The following is a 25,951-nucleotide window of genomic DNA, read 5'->3' on the forward strand; positions in this document are numbered from 1 at the left end:
AATTTATAAATTAGTTTGAGAAGAACTGAAATCATTACAACATTCAGTCTTTTCATGTAGGGTCATGGTAAGGTTTAAGGAAAAGTCTTCCCTTAATTTTTTGGCCTCCTTTTGGGGGAATTAAATTATTTTCCCCATTCTAACGTTTTTGGTAGTATACAATATGAATACAATATGGTTATCACATATTTTATTTTTTTTGAGAGAGAGAGAGAGCATGTGCTCCCAGGTGAGTGGGGGAGGGGCAGAGAGAGAGAGAGAGAGAGGGAGAGAGAACATCCTAAGCAGACCTCGCGCCGTCAGTGGGGAGTCTGATGCGAGGCTCGATATCATGACCCTGAGATCATGACCTGAGCCGAAATCAAGAGTCTGATGCTTAACTGACCAAGTCATCCAGGAGTCCCGGTTATCACGTATTGATCATTTAATATGTATCAGACCTGTGCTAGAAACTTCTTTATTACTTAGATCAAAACAAATCACACTTTAATGAGGTTGGGCACAGAAAGCTAATATATATCATTAACTCTGGGATATTTCATGTTTCTGTTTTTGGATGGTCCCACTTGTCTGATTTCCATGTTGTTTTGGGATGGACTTCAAAGTATTCAAACAGTACTTAGGGTCCCAGTTGCTCACCGAGGCCATAAAGATGGCTGGTTTCAACTTGGTCAACTCCAGTTTCTGGTTGTACCCTGCTCACCGGCCCGTAGCTGAGGTTTTGATGTAGTGTTGATGATAATTCTGTCTTTTACGGTGTCTTAATCTAGGACAAAAAATTAAAATGCCATGTAGGAACAGGCCGTCTTCTGAGTCCATGATAGGAGAGACCAGGCTAAAACTGTGTCACTGTGTTCGTATCAGAAATGGAGTCCTCTGGATAATGTGGATTCTGGTCAGTAGTAGAATTACATCTTCCCTGTCTGCATTTGGCTGAATGGATTATGTAAACGCTTCTCATTAGGAAAATTCCAGCAATAACCGAGAAATAACTCCCATAAATTAAAAACTAAAAGAAGACAAAAAAAAAAAAAAAAGAGAGAAATCATGAGTGATAGAAAAATGGATGTTCAACACTACAGGTAGGTAATGATGCTTTACTACTAGCTGTGAGATTTTAAACAGATCATGGATCTTCTCTCTGCCTCAGTTTTCCAAATTGTAAAATTACAATAATACCCATATTTACACATTTGTTGTGAGGATTAGATGAGTTATTACATGTAGGGTGCACAGAAAAGTACCCACATAGTGGAATTCAATCAATGTCAACTGTTTCCGTAGTTCTGAAGTTCTCCATCTATACAGACTCTATATAGACTTCCTTCTTGTTTTTCCTCCTTTTTTTCTATTCACATTTAGTATATGAAATTGGGAGTTCATTTTTTTCTTAGACCGTAACATACTTGACAGTGTTCCTATCCAAAATATTGAAATGATATTAATAGATATGTAGAATTTTAGAACCCAGATATATTACTAATGAATACATTAACCTTGAATCATTTGTTAAAAAATTATTTATTTATTTATTTATTTGTTTAGAGAACCAGCAAGAAAGGGGCAGAGAGAGAGGCGGGGGACAGAGGATCCCAAGTGGGCTCTCTGCTGACAGCAGAGAGCCTGATGACGGGCTTAAACTCACAAACCGTGGGATCATAAACTGAGCTGAAGTCGGATGCTCAACCGACTGAGCACCCAGGTGCCCCGACTTTTAATCATTTTTAACGACTCTCCTTAGATATATAGATCAAGAGGACTTAATTATGCTTTGTCTTTTAAAAAATTTAACTATATTAACTCTTAAAATTTTTGTTTGCATCATATGAATTTTCCCTCCCCACTCCAAACTTTAGATGTCTTTCCATTTTAGATGTGTTTTCTGTAAATAGACCATAGTTGTAAGACTCTAACCTGAAAATATTTTTATTGTCTTTATTTATTCGTTTTTTGTTTTTTTTTTTTTTTTTTTTTTTTTTTACTGGTCTGTCTAGCTTGGAATCATTTAACTTTTATTTTTGGAAAATTATAAACATTCACAAAAGTGGAGAGAATAGTATACAAATGCCCATGAATCCGTGATCTGGTTTCATCAATTATCAGCTCATAGCCAGTCTTGCTTCCATAGTGCCTCAACCACTTACCTTTTCGTCTCACAGATTAATTTGAATCTAGTATCATATCATGTAATGAATATTTCAGTTTATATCTTTTTAAAAAATGTTTATTTATTTCGAGAGAGAGCAAGAGAGGGCACGCTTGCAAGCTGGGGAGGGACAGAGAGGATCCCAAGCGGGCTCAGCAATGTCACAGCTGAGCCCCAGGGTTCCATCTCATGGGATGAGATGAGATCGTGATCCGAGCCAAAATCAAGACTGACTTAGCCACCCAGGCGCCCCTCAGTTTGTATCTTTAAAAATAGGGATGCACAGGGGCACCTTGGTGGCTTAGTCGGTTAAGGTTAAGCGTCTAACTTTGGTTCAGGTCATGATCTCACAGCTCGGGAGTTGGAGCCCCGCGTTGGGCTCTGTGCTGACAGCTCAGACCCTGGGGCCTGCTTCTCTGCCCCTCCCCCACTCACGCTCTCTCTCTCTCTCTCTCTCTCTCTCTGTCAAAATAAACATTAAAAAAATAAAGATACACAAAAGCATAACCACAAATAATTATCACACTTAAAAAATTAACAATTAAAAAAATAATTGTTTTCTTTTTTTTTTAATTCTCATTTTCTTTTTTTCACTTAAAAATTTAAATTTAGGAATCATAACCTGAGCCGAAATCAAGGGTCGAACACTCAACGGTGGACCCTAACAATTCTTTAATATTGTCTAGTCAGGGCTCAAATTTCCCTGCTTGTCTCAGAATAGTTTTACTTTCTGGGTATGAATCAGATTTCAAAGAAGATCCACACATCGTGATTGATTGCTGAATTTCTCAAGACATGATCAGTCTTCATTTTATTTGTTGGAAACCTGTCCTTTCCCAGACTCTGGTGTTTTATGGGTGACATCCCTGGACGTCACTTAATGAGTTCTTCTGCTTCTCCTGTTTCCTGTGTGTTGGCAGTTCAACCCATGAGTTAATTTATTATTTAGCGATAATTAACCTATTTGTATTTTTTACCGCCCTGTTTTCCCTATTCCTCACGCTCTTCAATTTTCCCCTCCTTTCTCGAACTCTTTCGTGTGACCGTTTTTCCATGTGCTATGCTTTATTTCTCTCTCCTGTATAATAATTGCATAATCTACGTCTAATTCTTTCCTAGTTACACTTGAAATAGCAGCTCTTAAATAAACAAAGCAGTGGTGTGTTAAGCTCACGCTGGTGGCTGTTGCATGCCTCAGGTACAGGCAGTAAGGGGGAGAACTGTCTGCAGAGAACTTCAAAACTGTAGCAAAACTGATTTAAAAGTCTGTTGCGTGTCGTTATCGTCACACTGTGGCAATTTGAACAATGCAGGTGATGAAACCCACCTCCCCGCCGGAGGGACTTACACCCCGCTCCCCGCTTGGTGTGTGCCCCCCAGCAGTGTCCCATCGGTAATTCCTGCCCTCCTCTGCAACAGTACAAAATCTTTCGTTCTGAACATCCTTCTGCTGACAGATATCACTGCTGTCTGCTACTTTGGACATCTTTTAAAGAAACTCCTCAAGGTGTAAAATGTAACTGTTTTAAATGCTTCGTGTTTTGATTTACTCACACCTTTCTTTCTTTCTTTCTTTGCTTTTCTTTCTTTCTTTCTTCTTTCTTCTCTTTCTTCTTTCTTTGCTTTTCTTTCTTTGCTTCTTTCTTTGCTTTTCTTTCTTTTCTTTCTTTCTTCTTTCTTTGCTTCTTTCTTTCTTCTTTCTTTCCTTCTTTCTTTCTTCTCTTTCTTTCTTTGCTTTTCTTTTCTTTCTTTCTTTCTCTTTCTTCTTTCTTTGCTTTTTCTTTCTTTCTTCGTTCTTTGCTTCTTTCTTTCTTTCTTTCTTTTTTTCACATTCCTTCTTTTGGGAAATACCTTCCTCTTGGGATAATTTTCCTTCTTCCTCAGGTGCATCTTTGAGAAATTGCTTCTGTAAAGGTTTGTTGGTGATAACACATTCATCCCATTTCTGTTTGTTTGCAAATGTCTTCACTGTGCTCTCGTATTTATTTATTTATTATTTTTTTAATGTGCCCTCAGTTTTATTTATTTATTTATTTTTTACTGTTTATTTAGTTGGAGGGAGAGACAGAGGGAGAGCTCAATGAGTAGGGGAGTGTGAGAGAGAGAGATAGAGAGACAGAGAGACAGAGGGAGAGAATCCCAAGCAGGTTCTGTGCTGTCAGTACACAGCCCGACGTGGGGCTGGGTCTCATGAACCGTGAGATCACGACCTGAGCCAAAACCAAGAATCCAAACGCTTAACTGACTGAGCCACCCAGATAGTCCTTGCTCTCCTATTTATTTATTTATTTGTTTTTCAATTTTTTTCTAATGTTTATTTATTTTTGAGACGGAGACAGAGCGCGAGTAGGGGAGGGGCAGAGAGAGCAGGAGACACGGAATCCGAAGCAGGCTCCAGGCTCCCAGCGGTCAGCACAGAGCCCGACGCGGGGCTGGAACTCACAGACTGTGAAATCATGACCTGACCCGAAGTCGGACGCTCAACCGACTGAACCACCCAGGCGCCCTCCTTGCTCTCTTTTCTAAAACGTGGTTTCTCTTTGTCTATAATTCCAGGCTGGCAGTTTTTGTCTCCGACACTTGAAGTCATTGATTTTCTGACTTCCGCGTGAGCTACTGAAAAGTCCGTTGTCTATTATAATTTCTCTATAGCTGATGTTCTGTTTCTCTATTTGTAAGATTTCTTTTTCTTTGATTTTCTGCATTTAACCCAGTGTGTTTAGATATGAATTTTCTTTGACTTACTCTTTTTGAGATTTTGGGGGGCTTCTTAATTCTGAGAACACATGCTTTTGATTACTAGTGGAAAATTCTCAGTGTATATTTATCTGCCTCTCTGCTACCTTAGAATTTTTTTTAATGTTTATTTATTTTTGAGAGAGAGAGACAGAGAGAGAGTGAGAGAGAGAGACAGAGAGAGAGAGAGAGCATGAGCAGGGGGAGGGGCAGAGAGAGAGGGAGACACAGAATCTGAAGCAGGTTCCAGGCTCCAGGCTCTGAGCTGTCAGCACAGAGCGCACTGCGGGGCTTGAATCCGCAAACCTTTGAGATCAGGACCTGAGCCGAAGTCGGATGCTTAACCGACTGAGCCACCCATGTGCCCCTCTATTACCTTTATTATCTCCTCAAAGAACTCGAAATAGGTATTTGTTGAACTTTCTCATTTTAATCCCCATGCATATGAATAATTTTTCCACTTCTCTCTCTGTGCTGCATTCTTGGTGATTTCTTCCCATTCAGTAATTTTTCCTATGTATGTGTCTACGTTGCCCGTAACATGTTTAAGTTCCTAATTCTGGTTAGTTCTATTTTTCCCAGATATTCATGATGTATCTTGTTCCATTCTTATCATTTTCCTCTGTGTATAGACGTGTTAAACATCTTACTTTACATTCTGATGCTAATTCCTCTGTCTCAAATCTCTGTCGGTCTGATTCTTTATTACTTCAGTTGGCTTGCTCATGGTACTTTATATCTATGCATGATTTTGGACTTTTAAAAAATCATAATCTCATATTTGGTGGAATTTTATCTGCGGCAGGTTTTTTGATTTCTGCGTGGAAGGACAGTCTTCCAGACAGCATTTATTTGGACACGTATAAGTGCCTGGGGCCATTACCAACCAGGGGCACTTTAAACTAAACACTCAGCTTGAAAAATAATGTTTAGCATGTAGAAATTGGGCCCTGGAATTATGTGAGTGCTGGCTTATGAAGCAAATCTCTAGAATAAATTCCTCTGGCATCACCCCGGTTCATCTTCTTTGCTGGAGGTCCCCCCACCCCCGCCATAATTTCATGTTCTATTTCATCACTCACCGACAGTGTAGATTTGGGGTCGCCACTAACACCAAAATTCCAGGTCACTGGGAGAATCAGTCCAGCATGTGCTGGAGCACATGATAGACCCGGTGTGCCCTTATCTATCCGGTTTCCTGTTCCTGCTTTGACCTCTGGGGCGTTTTCTTATTTCTTACCAATTCAGCCATTTATTAAAAAATCTTCAATTTATATCCAGGAGTTTTAGGTGTTCTATAGCGTCATGTGTTTTTCCGATAACTAGTCGATGGCTTTAGTGGAACGAGGCCTCTCTTATTTTAATATCTTTAAAAGTACGTAGCTTTTAATGAAAGTCTTTCTTAATTTAATATTTTGACATTTGTTTAAACTTTAAACTTACAACCTGGACATCCACCCTTCTTCTCCTTCTTCAAATGCAATCCCTTAACCCCAATTCCTCTAAGGTACCTGCATTCAGATCATTTCCACTAGAACAGAAGAGTAGGAAAGCAAGACAATGTCTGAAGGTCAGGACCCAAACTCATTGAAAATCCATGTATTTTGTTTGATAATGAAAATCCGGCTTCACCTTCAGCTATTCTTTGGGTTAAGATTCCAAAATAGTTTACAAAGTAGCGAAACCTAAGTCCGACGGAACACGTATCTCATGTTTGAGGTAATGAGTGTGAACTGAACACGCTCATCTGAGCTATCTAGACCGGCAAATATTCCATGATTTCAACACGTCTGAAAAATTTCAGGTTTGATGTATGGGAGGCTGCCCAATACCTGAACGAATCCCCATTTCATGCACTTAAAATAATAGCATCGCTGTTCTCCTTTTTGTGAGATAATCTTTCTGTTTAGAGTGCCCCTTCCCTTATTAAGCCCTTTGGGGTTAAAACTAAAAATCCATTTTCATGATTCTAATTTTTATTTAATTTAAGGCAGACGAAAGTACCAGTTATCCTAGCCAGATAATCTAATGGAGTGCGTAATCAGGGTCCATCTGGTCCCAGAGTGTCTGAGTGCAGTGGCTTCCTGCTAAGAGAGCTGGTGAGGATCATTTTGCATTTCTCAGTGAGGACAGGGAAGCCAGAGCAGGGCGGCAGCTGTGGTTTTTATGACATTGAGGGATCACTTTACTCCCATGCCCTTTCCCTTTTCTTTTTCATGTGTACTTCCCCCCACTTGCTGGTGATAGGGTTCAGGACAATTTACCCCCAAATATGGCACTTTGGCACAGTGAATATTTTTTAACTGAAGGAATCTGAGATATAGCAGGTGCAGGAAGGACTTTCTGACCGTCCCCTGGAGCAGGTCACAAGACCCTAGTGTCTATATTCGGAGGAAAGGAACATCCTTATCGCCGAAGATAAAGGGACACGGAAAGAAATCTGAATGAACAGGCTGTGTGAAGCTTCCCCAGCTTACTATTCTTAGCTCGTAACCTTCTTGTCCTATCGTGTTTTTTTCCCCCAACTCTCTACTCTTTATCAAATCTAGCACAAAAACACTCCAGCTTAACTATTTCTTTGTGTCTTCACTTCCTCATGAAGGCTCCCGCGTTACATAAAACTTACAACCAAACACAGTTGCGTACTTTTGTTAATCTTTGTTACAGAGACCCAGCTGACAACCAAGTAGGGTAGGAAGAAACAATATTTTTCCTCCCTTACGACATCAAGCGTTGCTCTTCATAGCTTAAGCCTCAAGACTATCCAGGGAGAAGGAGGGTAATGAGATTCATGAATGGGAGTTGAATGAATGGCATCTCCCACAATCAACATGAAATTTCTGGTTACCAATGTGTTACCCATTCCAAGGGGTATCTCTGCAACTTGGAGGGGGGAGCGGGGTCTGGGGGTGGGAGGTATGGAGGGCTATAGTAACGGGTAACCAACCTGGAAATAGTTGGGTGTCTTGGCGTGAAACTTGTGAGGTGTTATCACCCCTTTCACCTGACAAAAAGAGTACTTTTTAAAAAATCAGCCTTTTTGGAGTTGTGTGTTACTCACCCATTCCCTCCAAAAGTCCCTCATAACTTTAGACTTAATGGATTTCACTTATTTTTTTTTTTAAAAACGAAACTTCCCCAGAAAATTATTTTATATCATCAGTATACCGCAGTATTATCTTATGCCTTTAGTAAAGACACACTTTAAAGTTACCACTTCTTACACAACTAGCTCAATTACTCCTTAGCTTTTTCTAGATGAGGTAAAAAGATGCTTTTAACTTTTCTCATGGGCCTTTTTCCCTTAGCCTTTTAGTAATATTCAAAGATGTACATGGAACCTCTTTTCAAGATCTCTGTGGTCCTTTTAAGTTGAGAAAGTTATAAAAAGCTTATTCTGTGATAACAGTTTGAGAAATAATGCAAAAATGGGGGACTTAGTTCAGGATGTCTCAACACAGACTTCTCTCTGCTGAATCTCTAAGTCATACGAAAATGCTGACTTAGGTTGTATTTTCTATTTTTTAGATTCCAATCTTTTAAAATGGCACTTGAAATTATAGTAGGAAGCTCATGGGCTATCGTAAGTGCATAATCAATGACAAATAGGCATTTAGGATTGAGATTTGGGAGTTATTAATCAATATACCTGTATATTCTTGGCTCTCCAAAGTTTAATTCAAGCATATTCAATCAGATTCTTACCCAAAATCAATTTTTAAGAAGGTTGCTTTTCAAAACCAGGGATCTGCAATGAGACTTCTTTTGTCTGGGGAATATTTTATAGAAATAGGATTTGTCTTCTGTTATGCCTTTGGACTAAATATTTTTTGCTTACCCGGCTCTGGCATCCAGGTAAACTAGTCCTTTACTCAGGAGTTTTTACATTAAGTAACTTACATGAAAGAACCTCTATGAAAATTGTGCTAGCATTGAGGATATTGGCAGAGACTACAAAAGAAGATAGATAGAAATATAATGAAAGATTTTATAGGAGTGCCCTGAATCTAGATTCCCCTTTGTTGCGAAGATAAAACCATTTGGAAATCTTGAATTATCAGGGGAAACAAAGGTGGAGCTTGACTTTTACTGCCAAATTTAATTTTCACCCCCAGCTCTTGATGTTTGCGAGAACTCCTCAGAAAGGTCAAAATGTATTGATTTTCCCACAAAGCAGTCGTTTAAATCAGATTACACAAAATAGTGGCAGAGAGGAGGACAGGCAGATGGACGGGCAATTTTCTTCTCAAGTTCTATTTTGCCTCCTTCTGTTCTAGGAATTCATTAATTTCAGATTAAGACACAATGGATTTGTAGAAAAATGAAGGAAATATCTGGAGGTGTGATGTATGAAGAAGTCCTTAGAAACAATAAGTGCATCCTAACAGTGTTGACTAATGTGAATAATTATTCTTTTTTTCTATTAAGAAAAGAGAGGAACGCATCCACGTATTGAGTACACTACCGGCCAGGAATGGTGTATTTTACAGGTGGGCATCTAATCTAAGACCTCATAAAGTAGGTTTTATATTTTCTATTTTACTGAACAGAAAACTGAGACATTAAAACAAAACTACATCTCCAGGGTAAGGATAAAGAACTGGGTGGCAGGTGCAGCGAAAACAAGATTGGCCATAAAATGATAATTGCTAAATTTGGGTGATGGGTGCCTGAGACATCATGACGCTATTCTATTTTTAAAATGTATTTGAAATTTTCCCAAATAAAAAGTTCTTAAGAAATCACTAATGAACATCAAGGTTCAAATCCACTCTTGGTTGTTTTCAAGCTTGTGCTCTCTCGATCACATCACCTATCTAGTAATTTCTAAAAAGCTGGACAAGGGGCGCCTGGGTGGCGCAGTCGGTTAAGCGTCCAACTTCAGCCAGGTCACGATCTCGCGGTCCGTGAGTTCGAGCCCCGCGTCGGGCTCTGGGCTGATGGCTCAGAGCCTGGAGCCTGTTTCCGATTCTGTGTCTCCCTCTCTCTCTGCCCCTCCCCGGTTCATGCTCTCTCTCTGTCCCAAAAATAAATAAACGTTGAAAAAAAAAATTAAAAAAAAATAAAAAAAATAAATAAAAAAATAAAAAGCTGGACAACAAATTTCAAGCTGGGTAATAAACCAGGAATTTAAATTTTATGTTAGAAACTAACAGTTGCTTGTTTTATGTTCTCAAAAAGAATTGAGTCTGAATCAATCTTAATGTTGTATTTATTCAATGAAGATGTCTTTCTTTCTTTCTTTTTTTTTTTTTTTAATTTTTTTTTCAACGTTTTATTTATTTTTGGGACAGAGAGAGACAGAGCATGAACAGGGGAGGGGCAGAGAGAGAGGGAGACACAGAATCGGAAGCAGGCTCCAGGCTCTGGGCCATCATCAGCCCAGAGCCCGACGCGGGGCTCGAACTCACGGACCGCGAGATCGTGACCTGGCTGAAGTCGGACGCTTAACCGACTGCGCCACCCAGGCGCCCCAAGATGTCTTTCTTTCTATTGAACTAGCGTGAGATTAAAATAAACCTCTTTTTAAAAAAAAAATTTTTTTAAGTTTATTTATTTTTGAGACAGAGAGAGAGACAGAGCATGAACGGGGGGAAGGTCAGAGAGAGAGGGAGACACAGAATCTGAAACAGGCTCCAGGCTCTGAGCTGTCAGCACAGAGCCCAAAGCAGGGCTAGAACTCATGGACCGCGAGATCATGACCTGAGCTGAAGTTAGACGCTCAACCGACTGAGCCACCCAGGCTCCCCTAAAATAAACTTCTTAAATGTCCCGGTGTCAATTGTGTTTCCTGAAATGACTTCTTTTTCTCTTTTTCTTTTTAAAGAAGACATTTCAATATTCTAAACATTTGCATTGGATATGTAGAGACATGTAAGATCAACCATTTTGTCTGTAAGACTGAGTAGGCTTACGAAATTTGTGAACTAAGCTTTAATAAGATTGAACTTTAGCCAGAACAAGAAAAACCTTTAGCTGTGGGTAATGAGAACCACCACTTAAAGTGGAATGACTTCATGGCTCTATTTTAGGTCATTCTTTCACTCTAGCACCTACTTAATGAAAAGGTCACCTGTTTAATAAAAAATTTTCTTAAGAAATAGAATGCATTGGGGTGCCTGGATGGCTCAAATGGTTGGGTGTCCGACTCTTGATTTTGGCTCAGATCATGATCCCAGGGTCGTGGTATTGAGTCGCATGTTGGGCTCTAGGCTCAGTGTGGAGCCTGCTTGAGATTCTCTCTCTCTCTCTCTCTCTCTCTCTCTCTCTCTTTCTCTCTCTCTCTCTCTCTCCCCCCCGTCTGCCCTTCTCCCCTGCTTGTGTGAGCACGTGCTCTATATCTCTACAATTAAAAAAATTAAAAAAGAACTAGAATATATCTTAACCTCATCATGTTTATATCTCTCAATACAAAATTATTCCATTGAAGACACATATGCTAAATGAAAAAAGCCAGAAACAAAAGGCTATAGACACTATGATTCCATTTGTGACTTAAAAAAATATTTATTTATTTTGAGAGAGAGAGAGAATGAGAGCAAGCGAGCAGGGGAGGGGCAGAAAGAGAGGGAGAGAGAGAATCCTAAGCAGGCTCCATGCTGTCAGCACAGAGCCCGATGTGGGGCTCGATCTCACGAACCATGAGATCATGACCTGGGTGAAATCAAGAGTCAGACACTCAACTGACTGAGCCACCCAGGTGCCCCATTTATATGACTTTCTGAAATGACAAACCTATAGGGATAGAAAAGTGATGAGTGGGTTTCTGGGGGTGCTGTGGAGAGAGGCGACTGACTGTAGAGGGACATGGGCATTTTCTCGGTGAAGGCACTCTTCTTTATTTTCATGTGGTGGTGGCTACACAGCTGTGTTTTTGCCTAAATTAATAGAACTGTATATACATTTATTCATGTGTCAATTTATTGTATGAAAATTATATCTCAGAAAGTCTGATTACTATGTATAATAATATAAATGTGTGTGTGTGTGTGTGTGTGTGTGTGTGTATAGTTTCCAAAGTATGCCTCTGTGTCAGTGAGAGCACAGAATCATGCACTTACCTGTATGCTGACCGGAAGCCCCAGTCCCTGGTTGTCAACCACAGCTATAGTCATGACAGTCTGGATCACCAAGGCAATGAAGGTGTTGATTCCAAATATCAGGGCATAGCGTTCCACGCTGAGGTTAACCGCAATCTGAAATCTAACATTGTACAAATGGAAAGAGCTTTGAAAGCATACATATGTGGGCTTTTAAATACAGAGCAAGGAATCGTGTTGTTCCCAAGACTTGGCTCTCCTCAGGAAGCCCAGGCTTCTGTTGACAGTTTCTTGCTAAAAGCTCTTCTAGCAGACAAAAAAGGAGTGAAGGGTAAATGAAATAGTGAAGTGTTGTATTTTCACATTCCATGCGACGTGATGTATTTTAAGAATTTAAAATGAACGAACCTTTTCTAAAATTGAACCAAATATTCCAAATGTTCTGCAACGAGGGAGCACTGAACATCACTGGATGTGGCTATGGTTTATCAGTCACTTTTTAACTTAGACGTATCAATGAGTAAATCACAAGCCCCTTTGATGACTTTTTATTTATTTGGAGATTGTTCACTGGATCACTGACTGTCTACGTTAGCGGTTTCAGAGTCTAATAGGGGAATTTTTCTCTGGAAAACTCACAAATTATTTTCTTTCACAGTTGATTCAATCTGGCATTAGTTCATTTTAAATAATTTATTGGGTTTTTAATGTTAGCCAGGCAAGACTGACATGTATGCATTAGAATTGTTCCACCTAATTTAGCTAAGACATTTATAACCTGAATCTATTTAAAAATATGAAAACAAATGGAAAGTTTTAACTATTTTCACATCCCCTCCCCAAATCCACACAGCAAAAAACAATCCAAGCATTTAAAAATTATGTGATTCAATGAAAATGTATTATTTCAGTGCAAAAACTTACCAGTTAAACATAGCAAAGCCCATAAATAATCCTAGATCCCACAAAGTGAATATAACGGGTGGTCCAAATAGGCTTTATATAATTTCAGGATTTTCTTGCTCAGCTAACAATTGTTCCTTTGGAAAGAAATGTTACAGGAGACAGATGCTTTTGAAACCTAGATTAAGCCAAATGGCAGATTCCCTTTTAGTGTGCAAATTATTCCAGGTTGGAATCTTGATTTAATATTTACAGATGCTTCAACAGCTTATCAGTGATTACTTGGTTTGGGATAAGACCTTTACGTGTGGTGGATTCAGATGGAGACATAATACTGACATCAGGCTGACCGTGGCATTGAATCCTAAGATTTTTTCAGTCTAAACCCCAAAACTACCTGAAATTCTGACTAAAATCTTTTGTTTTTTAAATTTTTTAAACATTATTTATTTTTGAGAGACAGAGCATGAGCAGGAGAGGGGCAGAGAGAGAGGGAGACACAGAATCTGAAGCAGGCTCCAGGCTCCGAGCTGTCAGCACAGAGCCCAATAGGGGGCTCAAAACTGCGAATGGTGAGATCATGACCCGAGCCAAAGTCAGACACTTGACCAACTGAGCCATCCAGGCACCCCCTGATTAAAATCTTATTTCAAAGCTCCTACTGGATTATTTCTATGTAGGCATAAAGCAACCACTGGCCAGGGCTGGTAAGTTCTTGGAAAGAGAATTGTATCATGTTCATCCGTGAAGCATTTAGCACTAAATACAGATGAACCTCTGAGATAGTCTATACTTTTATAAGATAGTACCACTTAGAAATTTTATTTGATCATTTATGTTCCACATATTGTGAAAATACAGGATTGGCACTTATCAATTTACCTTATAACTTAAAGGAAAGTAATAGCAACATTTTCTAAAGCATTAGAAAAAAATACATTGGTGTGCTGGGATGGCTCAGTCGGTTAAGAATCTGACTCCTGATTTCGGCTCAGGTCTTGATCTCACATTTCATGAGATCAAGCCCCACATTGGGTTCTGTGCTGACATCATGGAGCCTGCTTGGGATTCTCTCTCTCCCTCTTTTTGCCCCTCCCTCCCTCATGATTTTTCTCAAAAATAAATCAATGAACTTTAAAAGCACATTACTTTGTGCCTATAAAAAATAGAATGGTTAAATTCAAAAAAAAATCAATAGCCCAAAGTTTTTTTTTAATATTGTATTATTGTATTCACTTTTTTTTTCAAGAAGTGCTAACCAAATGCTTATTATGAGGCAAAAACTAGGGTAAAACACCAAGGTATACAATAACAAACTTGATTCTATCCTCACAGAGCTTATACTCCAACAGGGAATATTTAACTGTTACCAGATAACTGCTTTGACTAATATTTCATTAAATTTATCAGTTTTTATCATGAAAAAGATATAGGTAGTAAATATCTTTTTGTAGAAAAATCAAATTATTTTTTATGAACTTCTTGTATCACGTGATGGTTGAAACCATGGCTGGTCAATTATCTTAGAATTCCTTCCAAATCTGAACACTAACCCTTTGTACTAGAGATACATGTATCCAACACTTGCCAAATTTATTTGAAAATTTTCTTAGAAGCTGGAGAAGTAATAAGATGTAAATGGAGTTAGAGTGATTGGATTCACCTACAGAGAAAATGATATTCAATCAGTATTCTGAAGGTGGACATGTGTGTGATAATTTCATTCAGCACCAAATTTGACAGATCTATGAAGTCAAGTTCTCTTCTTTTCCCCATGGTGAGTGTGTATCCTGACATTAAGATACTATCTGTTGAGTGCTGTTTAGTAATTAGATAATCTGAATAATGTAGCCAAAGTTAATTATGTCTAAAATAATTCTTCACTAAACCTAACAGTCACCTGACTGAATGGACAAATTAGATGATCACTGAGTTTTATGTAGAATGCTCTGAACATACCGTCTGGGAAAACCCTGATGGTCAGCGTATAAGTTCCATCGTCACGGGCTCCCAGAATCGCAGCATTCTTACTATTCGTGTGGCTTACCCCTCTACTTCTGTATGTCTATAATAAATCATTCTGAGAATTTATCAATACACCAAAACATTTGGGTTGTGTTTTTTCTGAAACCATCTCACATTCTGACAGTTAATCTAGCTTTTTTTCCTTCAAATTTTCTTATTTGTTTCTTTAGTAGAACAATATTGACTTGCTTCATGGTATGCAGTAGAAATGCAGATAGCTGTGAACCAATCTGTTCTGAAACATTCAAGAATAATACTTTTATTTTTTCATTGTGTAGAAGCTGTGGCCGGGGACAGTACAAATAATTCTGAAAAAATATTGTTGCTAACTTTCAGGTTCTCCATTTTCCTACATATAGCCATTGAGCGTTAAACCAAACGGATTTAGGTTTGGCTTGAGTTCTTTTTCCTAATCAAGAGTTAGATTTCGAAGACAAAACAAACAAACAAACAAACAAACAGCAAAACAACACAAAACAATTCCAAATATTTTCTAGAACAAAAAGTGGGGGAAGACAGAGATCTCGTTAGGATGTTGAAGGTCAGAAAAGACTGAAATAACAATAAGAAAGTAACAGGGTAAGCCAAAAATCATGCTATCCCATTAAGAAAACATAAGTATAGTCAAACTTCTGAAAACCAAATAAAAACAGAAAATCTTAGAAGCAGCCTAGAGCAAAATTACCATCACATTTAGGGGAACAGCAATGAGAATGACAACTAACTCCTTAATGCAAGCTGAAAGACAATGGAAGGATAAATCTTGAACATGCTGAACGGAAAAACAAAACAAAGTATAACAAAACACTATCAACTAAGAATTCTGATCAGCAGAACTGTACTTAGAAATGACAGTAAACTTCATTTTTAAATGCATAAAATTTGAGAGAAATTGTCACCAGGAGGTTTTACTACAAGAAATGTTAAAGGAAGTTTTCAGGCTGAAGGGAATCAAGAGCAGATGGAAACTTGGATATAGAAAGAAATGAAAAGTACTGAGAAAGGTAAATCTATGAGCAAACATAAGAGATTATTTTTTCCTGTCTTCATTTTTAAAAGATAACTTTCAGTTTATAGCAAATAGAATAATAACGTATTGTAGGGTTTATAACAGTTACTGAGGTACAATCTGTGAAACAGTACAAGGGACAGGGAGTAAATGGAATTATGTTGCTCTAAAGTATTTATACAAGAAGTGGTACAACATTAATTTAAGGAAAACTGATGAGTTAAGAAACCTAATCCCACTAAAGACATAAAGACTTAGCCAAGAAAAACCAATACAGGAAATAAAATGGAATTAATACGAAAGCTCAATTGACTTCAAAAAAAGAATAAAGAAAAAAAAAAGAATAAAGACAAATGAACAGGTGGGACAAATAGTAAACAAATAACAAACTGGTAGACTTAAACGTAAACACGTTACATGGAGTTCATGGGTGAGCTCCTTGAATGTGTAAATTCACATTTTAAATTAATATTTATGGTTTCTTGGATATGTAAAGTAATGCTTCTCATCAAATTTGGGAACTTTTTGGCCATTATGTCTTTACATGTTTTTTTCTCCCTCTTTGTGTTCTCTTCTTCTGGAACTACATAATGCATATATTGATTGACTTCATGATGTTCCACACGCCTCTAAAAAAGTCTAAGGCCAAACAGCACATCCAAGATTATGCAGCTGATAATGTTAGGTCAAGGAAACTATTTCAGCTGCTTGCTTTATCACTGATCAACTTCCTAACTAAAATGAAACACATTGCCACATAGGAAATGAGGAGCTATACCTACCTAATCCTTTAGGCAACACTCATCACCTCTTCAGCTCATTTTCTTTCCTTTTTCATTAATCTAGATAAAATATTTCCTATGTTTCAACCACTGTGTCATTTAACATTTATTATATTCATATGTGGTTTTATAGAACAGCTTCGCCTTTACAACTGCTCTGAGGCTATTCGATGAGTTGTTTCAAAAAGAAACCGATGTGCCATGATTATTCAAGCAGGTAGGGAAAATTGGGAGTGCAAACTAACTTAGTCAAAATTAGATACAATCACATATCATTAAATGATGCTGCTAAAAAACCAAAATCAAAGTGCAGAAACTGGAACACTGGTACACTGTTGGTGGGAATACAAAATAGTGCAGTCACTATGGAAAATAGTGCGGAGGTTCCTCAACAAGTTAAAAATAGAACTACCCTACAATCCAGAAGCTCCCACTTGCGAGTATTTATCCAGAAGCATCGAAATCAGGATCTAGAAGAGATATGAGCACTCCCATGTTTGTTACAGTGCTATTCTCAATAGCCAAGACGTGAATAAAGATAATGTGGTATATACACACACATGACTACTATTTGCCCTTCAAAAGAAGGAAATTCTGGGGTGCCTGGGTGGCTCAGTCGGTTAAGCGGCCGACTTCAGCTCAGGTCACGATCTCGCGGTCCGTGAGTTCGAGCCCTGTGTCGGGCTCTGGGCTGATGGCTCAGAGCCTGGAGCCTGTTTCAGATTCTGTGTCTCCCTCTCTCTCTGCCCCTCCCCCGTTCATGCTCTGTCTCTCTCTGTCTCAAAAATAAATAAAAAACGTTATAAAAAAATTAAAAAAAAAAAGAAGGAAATTCTGCAATATGGGACAACATGGATGAAACCTGGAAACATTCCGTTACATAAAATGTGTCAGTCATAGAAGGGCAGATGTTGCACGATTCCATTTATATGAGGTGTCTAAAGTAATCAGATTCAAAGAAGCGAAGAATAGAAAGAATGGTGGCTTCCAGGGGCTGGGTGGAGGGGAAAATGAAGAGTTGCTACTTAATGTGTATAAATACCGATCTTTCAGTAATGCAACATAAAAAATTTCTAGCGGTCTGATGAACAACATTGTGCCTATAGACAGCAATACTGTAGAGTGCACTTAAAAGTCTGCTAAGAGGCGTAGATCTCATGTTGTGTTTTTACTAAAATAAAAAAAAAGAGAACTACAAAATAAAAAAAATCAATAAAATTATTCCATTAAGTAAATAAAATATAAAAAAAGATAAAAAACCAAAATGTTAGGACATATCACTGTTTATTACTTGTGAGAACTTTGAATTTTCTTTGCCTGATTAATAACTTTAACCAAGTCCCAAGAGAGAGCTGGTTAAAATAAGAATATAGTTGTATTGTCTGTTATTTTTTTTAAAGTTTATGTATTTATTTTGAGAGAGAGAGACAGAGAAAGAGAGAGAGAAAAAGAGGAGCAGAGAAAGAGGGAGATAGAGAATCCCATGCAGGCCCCAGGCTATCAGCATGGAACCCAACACAGGGCTCGAATTCAAAAACAGTGAGATCATGACCTGAGCTGAAATCAAGAGTCCAAAGCTTAACTGACTAAGCCACCCAGGTGCCTCCCCCCGCCCCCCCCCCATTGTCGCTTACATTTAGCATTAAATATAACATTGCAAATGCCATTCAGAAGAACTGGAAGAATAAATAAACATATTTTGTTGCTTCAGATTTAGATAAAGAAAGAAATGACAAATACTTACGCTGCTATCGTTATGAGAAGCATGTAACTTGACTTGAATATCAAAAAACCGGCATAGCACACCCAAATATTAGTTGTGTAATGCATGAGAAGCAGAGAACCTGCATCTGCCGCTGAGAAGATCGCCAGAGCCAGCTCTCCCAGGAGGTTCCAACTGACTTTCACACAGCCCGCTGTGAAGGCTGCCAGAGCCCCTGGAAAGAAAGGAATCAACGTATATTACATCTTGTCATTCCGTGCATAACAAGGTAGCGTGCCGCTTTGTTAAAATTCACATTGGATAGAAATTGAAGCATTTCCAGTCTTTGGTAAAAAAAAAAAAAAAAAAAAAAAAAACTTATCGTGAACATCGATTGAATGAAAATCACTTGATCTGGCTTTGTGAAGTGTACATAACTTTTCCTCTTAAAGTTTGAAATAGATCAACTGAATCTGGGTGTCCATAAATCACACACTGGAATGGACCCATAGAGCCCATTTTTTCCTTTCTTCTTCCCTTTGCAGAGGATAAAACTCAGGCTCAGAAATCTGGTGTCAAACAAAAAACAAATTCAGACTTTGATAGGGTTTATTTAGAAGAAAGGCTTGTAATAGCACACTCTGATTGCCAAAATCTGCAAGCATCTTGAAAATCAAACAGAAAAAGGATTTTCTTTTATAGGGTAATCCTTCCCTATAGGGCAAGCAGACATAAGCAGGATCTTTGAAGGGGAAGCTGGACAAGCAAGGGGAAATGATCAGGGGAGTCTGATAGGAAAGTGTCCCGCTGTGGTCAGCTAATTTTCAGGAGAAACTGATGGGGGCTGGGGCACATTCCGTATTGTGTCGTGTTTACTCAGAGTTGGAGAAGGCAGAATGTCCAGGGATCTGTAGTAAGGAGAGGAGTCTGACCAAAGTTTAGTCAAGACAAAGCAGACTGTATGGAATGGTAAATTGGGAATACTTGGTGACCTAGTGAGATGCCAAGTTTTTCAAGCTGAATGCCAGCTCTTGCTTCCAAGTCTTTCTCTGTGCCACATTACGGCTACTCTAGCAAGGAGAGACTTGCTCTCAGTGTCCCTGTCTCTGTTTTCTTTATCTTCTCTATAACACTGATTTAAAAATTTCCTCAAATTCCTGACAGGTACCAAACTTCTTTTAAAGAATTCTCTCTATACACTTTCCCACCATTTGTTGGTTTGATCATTCCCCTTTATACTTGTTCACACATTCATTCACCTACTCACCCATCAACTGTTTTGGAGCTTCTCTGTGGAAAAATGTGGTAAATGTTGGATCCTTGCTCTTGAAAATAGTATAGCCTACTGGAGAAATTGGATCTGTCAATTTATAGTGTTACTAAGAGTGCGATAAGGATTGTAAAAACACTGATTCTGACTCAAATTTAAACAAGCCATAACCCAGTGGTTCTCACATGGGCCTTTTGCCCTTCAGGGGACAGATGGCAATATTTGAAGACAGTTTTGGTTTTCATGACTTGGCAGGGGTGGTGGTGGTGGTGGTGGTATGCTAACAGGATCTAGTGGGTTAAGACCAGTGATGGTGTGGAACATCTTACAATGCACAGGACAGCACCCCCCCCCCCCCCGCCCACGACAATTTCCCCAACCAAAATGTCAGTGTTGTTGAGGATGAGAAACTTTGACCCAAGCCCAACATGTAGTCCCTAGACATATCCTTAGGACAAATCGATACAATGTGCATTATATACACGTTCTTATAATGTGTTCCTATAACGTGCTGTGAACAAAGTAACCACTTGTCAGGTTTCTTACTACCCTTAGCTTTCTTTCTTAAAGACATGGCTTAGTTTACATGAGGTCTTAAGTCAGCAAACCACTCCTTTTTCTCCTGGTTTTACCTAAAAATTTGACACTAATTAGGATCCTCGCTATCACAAAGAGACTAAAGAACAGCTGTGTTTAGGGGGCTTTTAAAGAATAAACTTTATGAACACTTTACCTTTTCTACACATTATCTGAAGAGAAGAGGATTTTTTTTTTCTCCCTTTTCTCCAGGAGCAAGTCCCTAGAGAGGAAATGGGTTTAAGGTAAACAAATACAAGACCAGGTTTCTAGGAGCCAAAATGGAATTTTTAGAAAGGGAAATGGGAAGATTCTTACCTCAACAATGGACCCTGAAATGTTCAATAAATATGTGGGTGTGGAACACCCCAACTTCAAAAATAATATCTTCAAAGTCTTATTTGATGTGAAAGCTTTGTTATGTCAGGAAAATCCATGTGCGTTGTTGGGCTCACTTCAAAGACAGCTCTGACCTCTACCCTTCTGACTTTAGACCATTAACTCTTGACTCTTGTGTCAACCCACCTTCCCTCACTCTTTTCACCTCACTCCCTTTGGAAAAGTATTTCAAACTGCACAAAATAGGTTCTGGGAAAAAGGAAGAGTCCATGGACAAGAATCTAAAATTCCCCCAAAACTGCTGTAGCTTCTCAGCCAGGAGGGAAATTTTTCAAAAGAAGGAAGCCCAGGACAGGGTTGAAGGGTGAATCTAGTGGTACAAGTTGGAAACACTCAATCCCCCAGAGACCTTCTCAAGGTCATTCAGTCTTGCTGCCTCTTTTTTGGTGGACAAAATGCAGTATCAGAAATCCATCTATGGGTGAATAAGGTTGAAGCAGACACTTGCCAGTCAGCTCAAGGAGAAGCAATAAACACTCAGAAACACACATAGTCTCTTGGAGGGCCCGCCTCTGCCACCTTGCCATTTTCTCCATAATCAAAGATTACTATTGGGGCGTCCGACTTGGGCTCAGGTCGTAATCTCACAGTTTGTGAGTTTGAGCCCCACGTCGGGCTCTGTGCTGACAGCTCGGAGCCTGGAGCCTGCTCCCGATTCTGTGTCCCGCTCTCTCTCTGCCCCTCCCTCACTCATGCTCTAACTCTCTCTCTCTCTCAAGAATAAATAAAACATTAAAAAAAAAAAAAAAGATCACTATTTGTTAAGGGCTATTGTGGAGGGACACACTTCTTACTGGCTCTTACTAAACATTTGAATGAAAGTATAATACATATGAAGGGCCAGAGAGAAAATTATACAATACAATAACCTGGCTGTGGAGAAGAGATAGGGTAGAAGATTGTAAGAATCCAAGCTGGATTCACTATTATTCTAGAAAATATTTGGATATGGTAGGTAATGGGGGAGCTGAGTATGGAAAATAATCTTAATCAGAAGACAACAAGCTTTGGCAAATTCCCACATGTAGAATGAAGGAAAGATCTAAATATATTATTTAAGTTGTCTTGATGGGAACCTTTGAAATGGTAAAGTAGCTCTTAGAACAGTAGCTTTCAAACTTCTTTGGCCATAGCCTGAAAAGGAAATATATTTCATATGTCCACTGGTACATTTATATGTGAGCGTAAACAAAATTTTCATAAAATGAAACTTATAAGCTGCTATGCTCCCTATTCTCTATTCTTTCTATTCTATTCTATTCTATTCTATTCTATTCTATTCTATTCTATTCCATTCCGTTCCATTCTAAATTTTCTATTCTGTTCTTTGATTTAAAAATGCTGGTTAGAAATCCACTACATTAATCTCAAGATCTATAAAGGCCCAAATAGTAAATATTTTAGGCTTGTGGGCCACATAGCCTCCTTTGTTTTTATTTGGTTGCTTGCTTGGATTTATTACTTTTACAACCCTTGTCATATATTGTTTTTTTTCCCCTTACAACTTCCTCTTAAAAATGTAAAAAGGATTATCTCTGGTGGGCCATGGGCCATCGTTTGCCCACTTGTATTAATGGTTTGCAAACCATAGTTTAAAGGCTAGTGTTACAGAGTGGTTAGAGAGGAAAGTGATTTGGTAGTTTTACCTTAAACTGTCCAACTCTTTATGGCCAGTGGGACACAAATTCGCAGTCCCTATTTTTAGGGGTGGATTACACTATTTTCCATGGATAGTTCTGTCAATCTTCCCTTGAATTCATTGCCTTTTTAAAATTTGGTGACAAGAGCTCTTTTCGTTTTCGAAATATTTGGTATTCATTGTTGACATCTCTCCAACCAATCTCTCCGAGACTATGATTTGAAAGAATATATTTCCGCCACACCGAAAAGAGAAAGTCTGGTGGACCTACCTCCAAACGTTGCAAGGGCTTCTACTGCTCCATTATAGATCGCAGAGCTCTGGGATGGTGCCTTGTAATCCCACAGGATTTGAACATAGTTCAAAACCTGGTTAAAACCTGCTGTGGAAAAAGCCCACCACAGGGACCAGTAAAAAAGATGCTTTGAGGAGTAGCAACCCTTCAAATCTTGGAACCACTGCCCAAAAACTCTCAGCGTTACATTTCCCGGCTTTGGATCGTTCAGCGGATCGTCGTCACCCAGGTTCCCTGAAAAGGTGACTAATCCTTTGCAGACTGGTTTGCGATCCTTTTGTGGTTCCTTTGAGAGAGCATCCTTTCCCGGCGGCTTGGGAGGAGCTCCTTTGCCGGGTTGTACATGAAAAAACATGCTCTTCTCAGGCATTGGTAGGAACAGGGCGAAAAGAAGGGCCACACAGACAGAGGCCAAGGATATGACGTTGAGGTGAAAGTACGATAGGCTGGCCAGGGATACCAGGAGCTGGGCCAGCACCGAGGCCGCCGTGTAGGCCACCAGGGTGACGCTCCTGCAGTAGCCGCTCACTTTCTGGTAGTGCTCCGGGCTGACCACGCTGTAAATGTAGGCATAGTAGGCCACCTCGGTGGCGGAGACCGTCCCATAGAAGAACTCTACCACCTGCATGGCCCTCACTCCCTGGCCAAACACAAGCAGCAGCCAGGTGACGACGAAGCTGATCCCCTGCAGGATAATGACTGGCTTGTAGTGGACGTAGTCGGTGGCGATGAACACTGGGAGCAGCGGTGCCAGGTAAGAGTATGTCCAGATGGGAAGGACCTCTTTTGTGATCTGTGAGGTTAAACGGGGAGGGTGTGAGGACACAAGCACGAGGAAGCGGAACACACACCTGACATATATCTTATCCACGTGACGCGTATCCATCCCAGGACGCATTGCTGGGCCCCCGTCAGTTTGACCCTTCACAGGACTTTCTGACAATACGATGGAAAGCAACGGGAAACTGAAACTCAAGGGAAAGAAGTCCCCAAATCATAGAAACTCATGACATGTGGGTGCCTTCCTCCAGGTATAAAGAAAGAGCGGTTGCCGTCCTCAGTGATCTGCTTCTTACATTTTTAAAATGTAATATGATCTGCCTACGCTCGCCAGGCTGGGAAAAGAGGCCCTAATGCATATACTAAGCTCAACAGTTTTTCCGGGGCGGTTCAGGGCTGCTCAGGTGCTGTTCCTGTCCATTTAAGATAGTTTCCTCTCCTTCAATAAGGTTAAAAGGAATGTTTCAGGCACTGGCAGAACCTGACCATATTTACCTTTGATTCCCATCAGTATGTAAAATGTACAGACCATCAGGCCGTCGTCTGGGTGATCAGGAAAATATAGAACAAATGACCAGTTCAAGACTCAGCATCAGAAGAAGGGATCTGTTCTTCGGTTCTTCTGCATTCTTGGCCTCACTTTCTTGGGCTGCTTTGGAGGCCCCAAAACCCAAACCAAACTGCTTAGTGTCTTGTCTCTCTCTTGCTCAAATCGGCGTTGGCCACGATTTTCCAGGGAACACTGGTTATATCAGCAAATCATCTGAGCCCATCCACAGTACATGATAATTTCCGCTTCTGTAAGCGGAACCTACAGCAGATAGAAGATGACGTAAAGAAGGCTGGTAGACCCTCTTCTGGGGTCTCCCTGACCCTCTCAAACCTTAGGATCTCAGATCACTGACATAAACCACCCACTTACTGAGCCTAGGAGTGTCCTTTGTTTTGACCTAATCTGTGCCCTCACCCCTTGAGTTCCCAGGTCCCCCTTTACCTACGTGTCCTCACAGTTTGGTAGAACTTTATTCTTGTTCTTCCTGACACTCAGGGGTAGTCACTAACCCGGGAGAGAAGATACGTCCCAGATCTGCTTTTTGTGACTGTCCCTGGCGTCTAAATCCAGCCTGGGGCTCTCTCCCAGCCAAACCTGTCTGCACCTAATGGCATTCAAGACTGGCACATGCTTTTCTTATTGGGAGGGAAAAGGGTGGATTGGTTCACAAGGCAGTTTCCTTGGCGTCGGTAGGGACACAGGCATGGTTTCTGGGAGAGGGTGGCCAAGGGGGATGCAATTGTTATGCCCCATTTGCTGAATAACCAGCCCGTGAAACAGGTGTGACTCCCCCCCCCCCCCGGAAGAAATCAAACTGATACAGGGCTTTGTCTGGCCTTCTTATTGTTCGGTGGCTGAAAGAGGTGGTTCTCAAATGTTCGCACAGATCAGATTCACCTGGAGGGTTTGTTAAACACCAGACATTCAGACTCTGGAGATCTGGGGTGGGGCCTGAAAATGAATATTTCTAACCAGTTTCCCAGTGATGCTGGTGCACTAGTCCAAGGACCACACTTTGAGACCCACTGACTAACAGGCTCCCTAGGATTAGATCCTATGGCCTGACTAAAAGCTAACAATGGTCTTAATATTGATATGTAAAGAGGCAAAAAAAATCTTCGGAGGACTTTTTCAGATGCTTTTGTATAACTTTTTCCTTCCCAATCTTACACTACCCTGTAAGGTTTGTATTTATACCTAGGGATGGCTTTATTTCTAAAGGTTCATGATAATCAGCAATGACATCCTGGAGTATGATTTGTGTGCAGCTGGAAGACTGTTTTGGATTCACCCCATTTTTGTTGTATCAAAAAGTTTTACATTTTTGCACGACAGACATGCAGAAATTATTAAGACCCGTTTTTTCGCATTTGAGTTTGCGAGAAGTTCTGATATTTTGCTTCTACCCAAAACTTTAGACGCCGGTTTTCACAAGATGTAAAACTAAGATCAACATGTGAGTAATCTTACCGTGCCAAGGCTTATATTTTTATCTGGTCCTGCTAAATAAGGTACAACAAATGGTTCTGATGGTTTCATCATTGAGAAAAATCCAAAGCAGCAGAGGATGACTGTGGGAAAAACCCAGGAATGGCTTGGTGATGTCTGGCAACAATTCATGGATGGTTACGCTTAAAAAAAAAAAAAAAAAAAAAAAAAAGCAAGTCAGAAGATTGATGGTTTCTTTTCATAAAACTTGTGTTCTCTTCCCCATGTTCCATTTGTCCTTTGGTCCCAAAAAGGAAAAAACGAAAAGCATTGCGACAGTAAATATATACCACAGGTCAAAACGCAGGAACTTGAGTCTTGCCTTTGCATTTCTTGGTTTAAAGAGAAAACTGATGATTATTTGAAAACACTGCAGTCGGGATTAAATTTCATCTCAGCTGGAATGGCAGGGTCGCTGATGAAAAACCAGTTCCCAGCATTGCAAGCCAGTCAGCCATGCTCTCCTGTAATCTTTCATAGTAGCAAAAAGTCAGGGAATTTCTCCTAAGGTGGAAATCTTGGGCCTGAGATAAGATTGGTGGAATTTTGATAGACACAGTTGCTAAGCAAACGTCTGCTTCATGGTCCCCATCCTGAGCCTATTACCC

General features: G+C 39.7%; 1 protein-coding gene across 1 annotated transcript; it reads right to left on the minus strand.

Annotated features, from left to right (window-relative positions):
• Positions 1–283: 283 nt before the first annotated feature.
• On the minus strand, positions 284–25,475 carry LOC115521792 (thiamine transporter 2-like). Its single transcript, XM_032594163.1, has 5 exons — positions 25,326–25,475; positions 22,499–23,315; positions 18,386–18,578; positions 11,944–12,085; positions 284–1,009 (listed from the first exon to the last, which is right to left on the minus strand). Exons 1-5 carry the CDS (start codon positions 25,473–25,475, stop codon positions 836–838), a joined length of 1,476 nt encoding a protein of 491 aa, XP_032450054.1. The 3' UTR covers positions 284–835.
• Between the last annotated feature and the right edge of the window lie 476 nt (positions 25,476–25,951).

The sequence above is a fragment of the Lynx canadensis genome, chromosome C1 (assembly GCF_007474595.2).
Source record: "Lynx canadensis isolate LIC74 chromosome C1, mLynCan4.pri.v2, whole genome shotgun sequence".
Lineage (NCBI taxonomy): Eukaryota > Metazoa > Chordata > Mammalia > Carnivora > Felidae > Lynx > Lynx canadensis.

Excerpts from the sequence above, each read along its gene's own strand:
- LOC115521792 (XM_032594163.1), bottom strand. The coding sequence starts at position 25,475 with ATGAATTGTTGCCAGACATCACCAAGCCATTCCTGGGTTTTTCCCACA. Across the intron at positions 23,316-25,325 it reads AAAATATAAGCCTTGGCACG|ATCACAAAAGAGGTCCTTCC; the intron begins GTAAGATTACTC and ends TTAACCTCACAG. Across the intron at positions 12,086-18,385 it reads CTTCTCATAACGATAGCAGC|ATTTCAGATTGCGGTTAACC; the intron begins GTAAGTATTTGT and ends GTACAATGTTAG.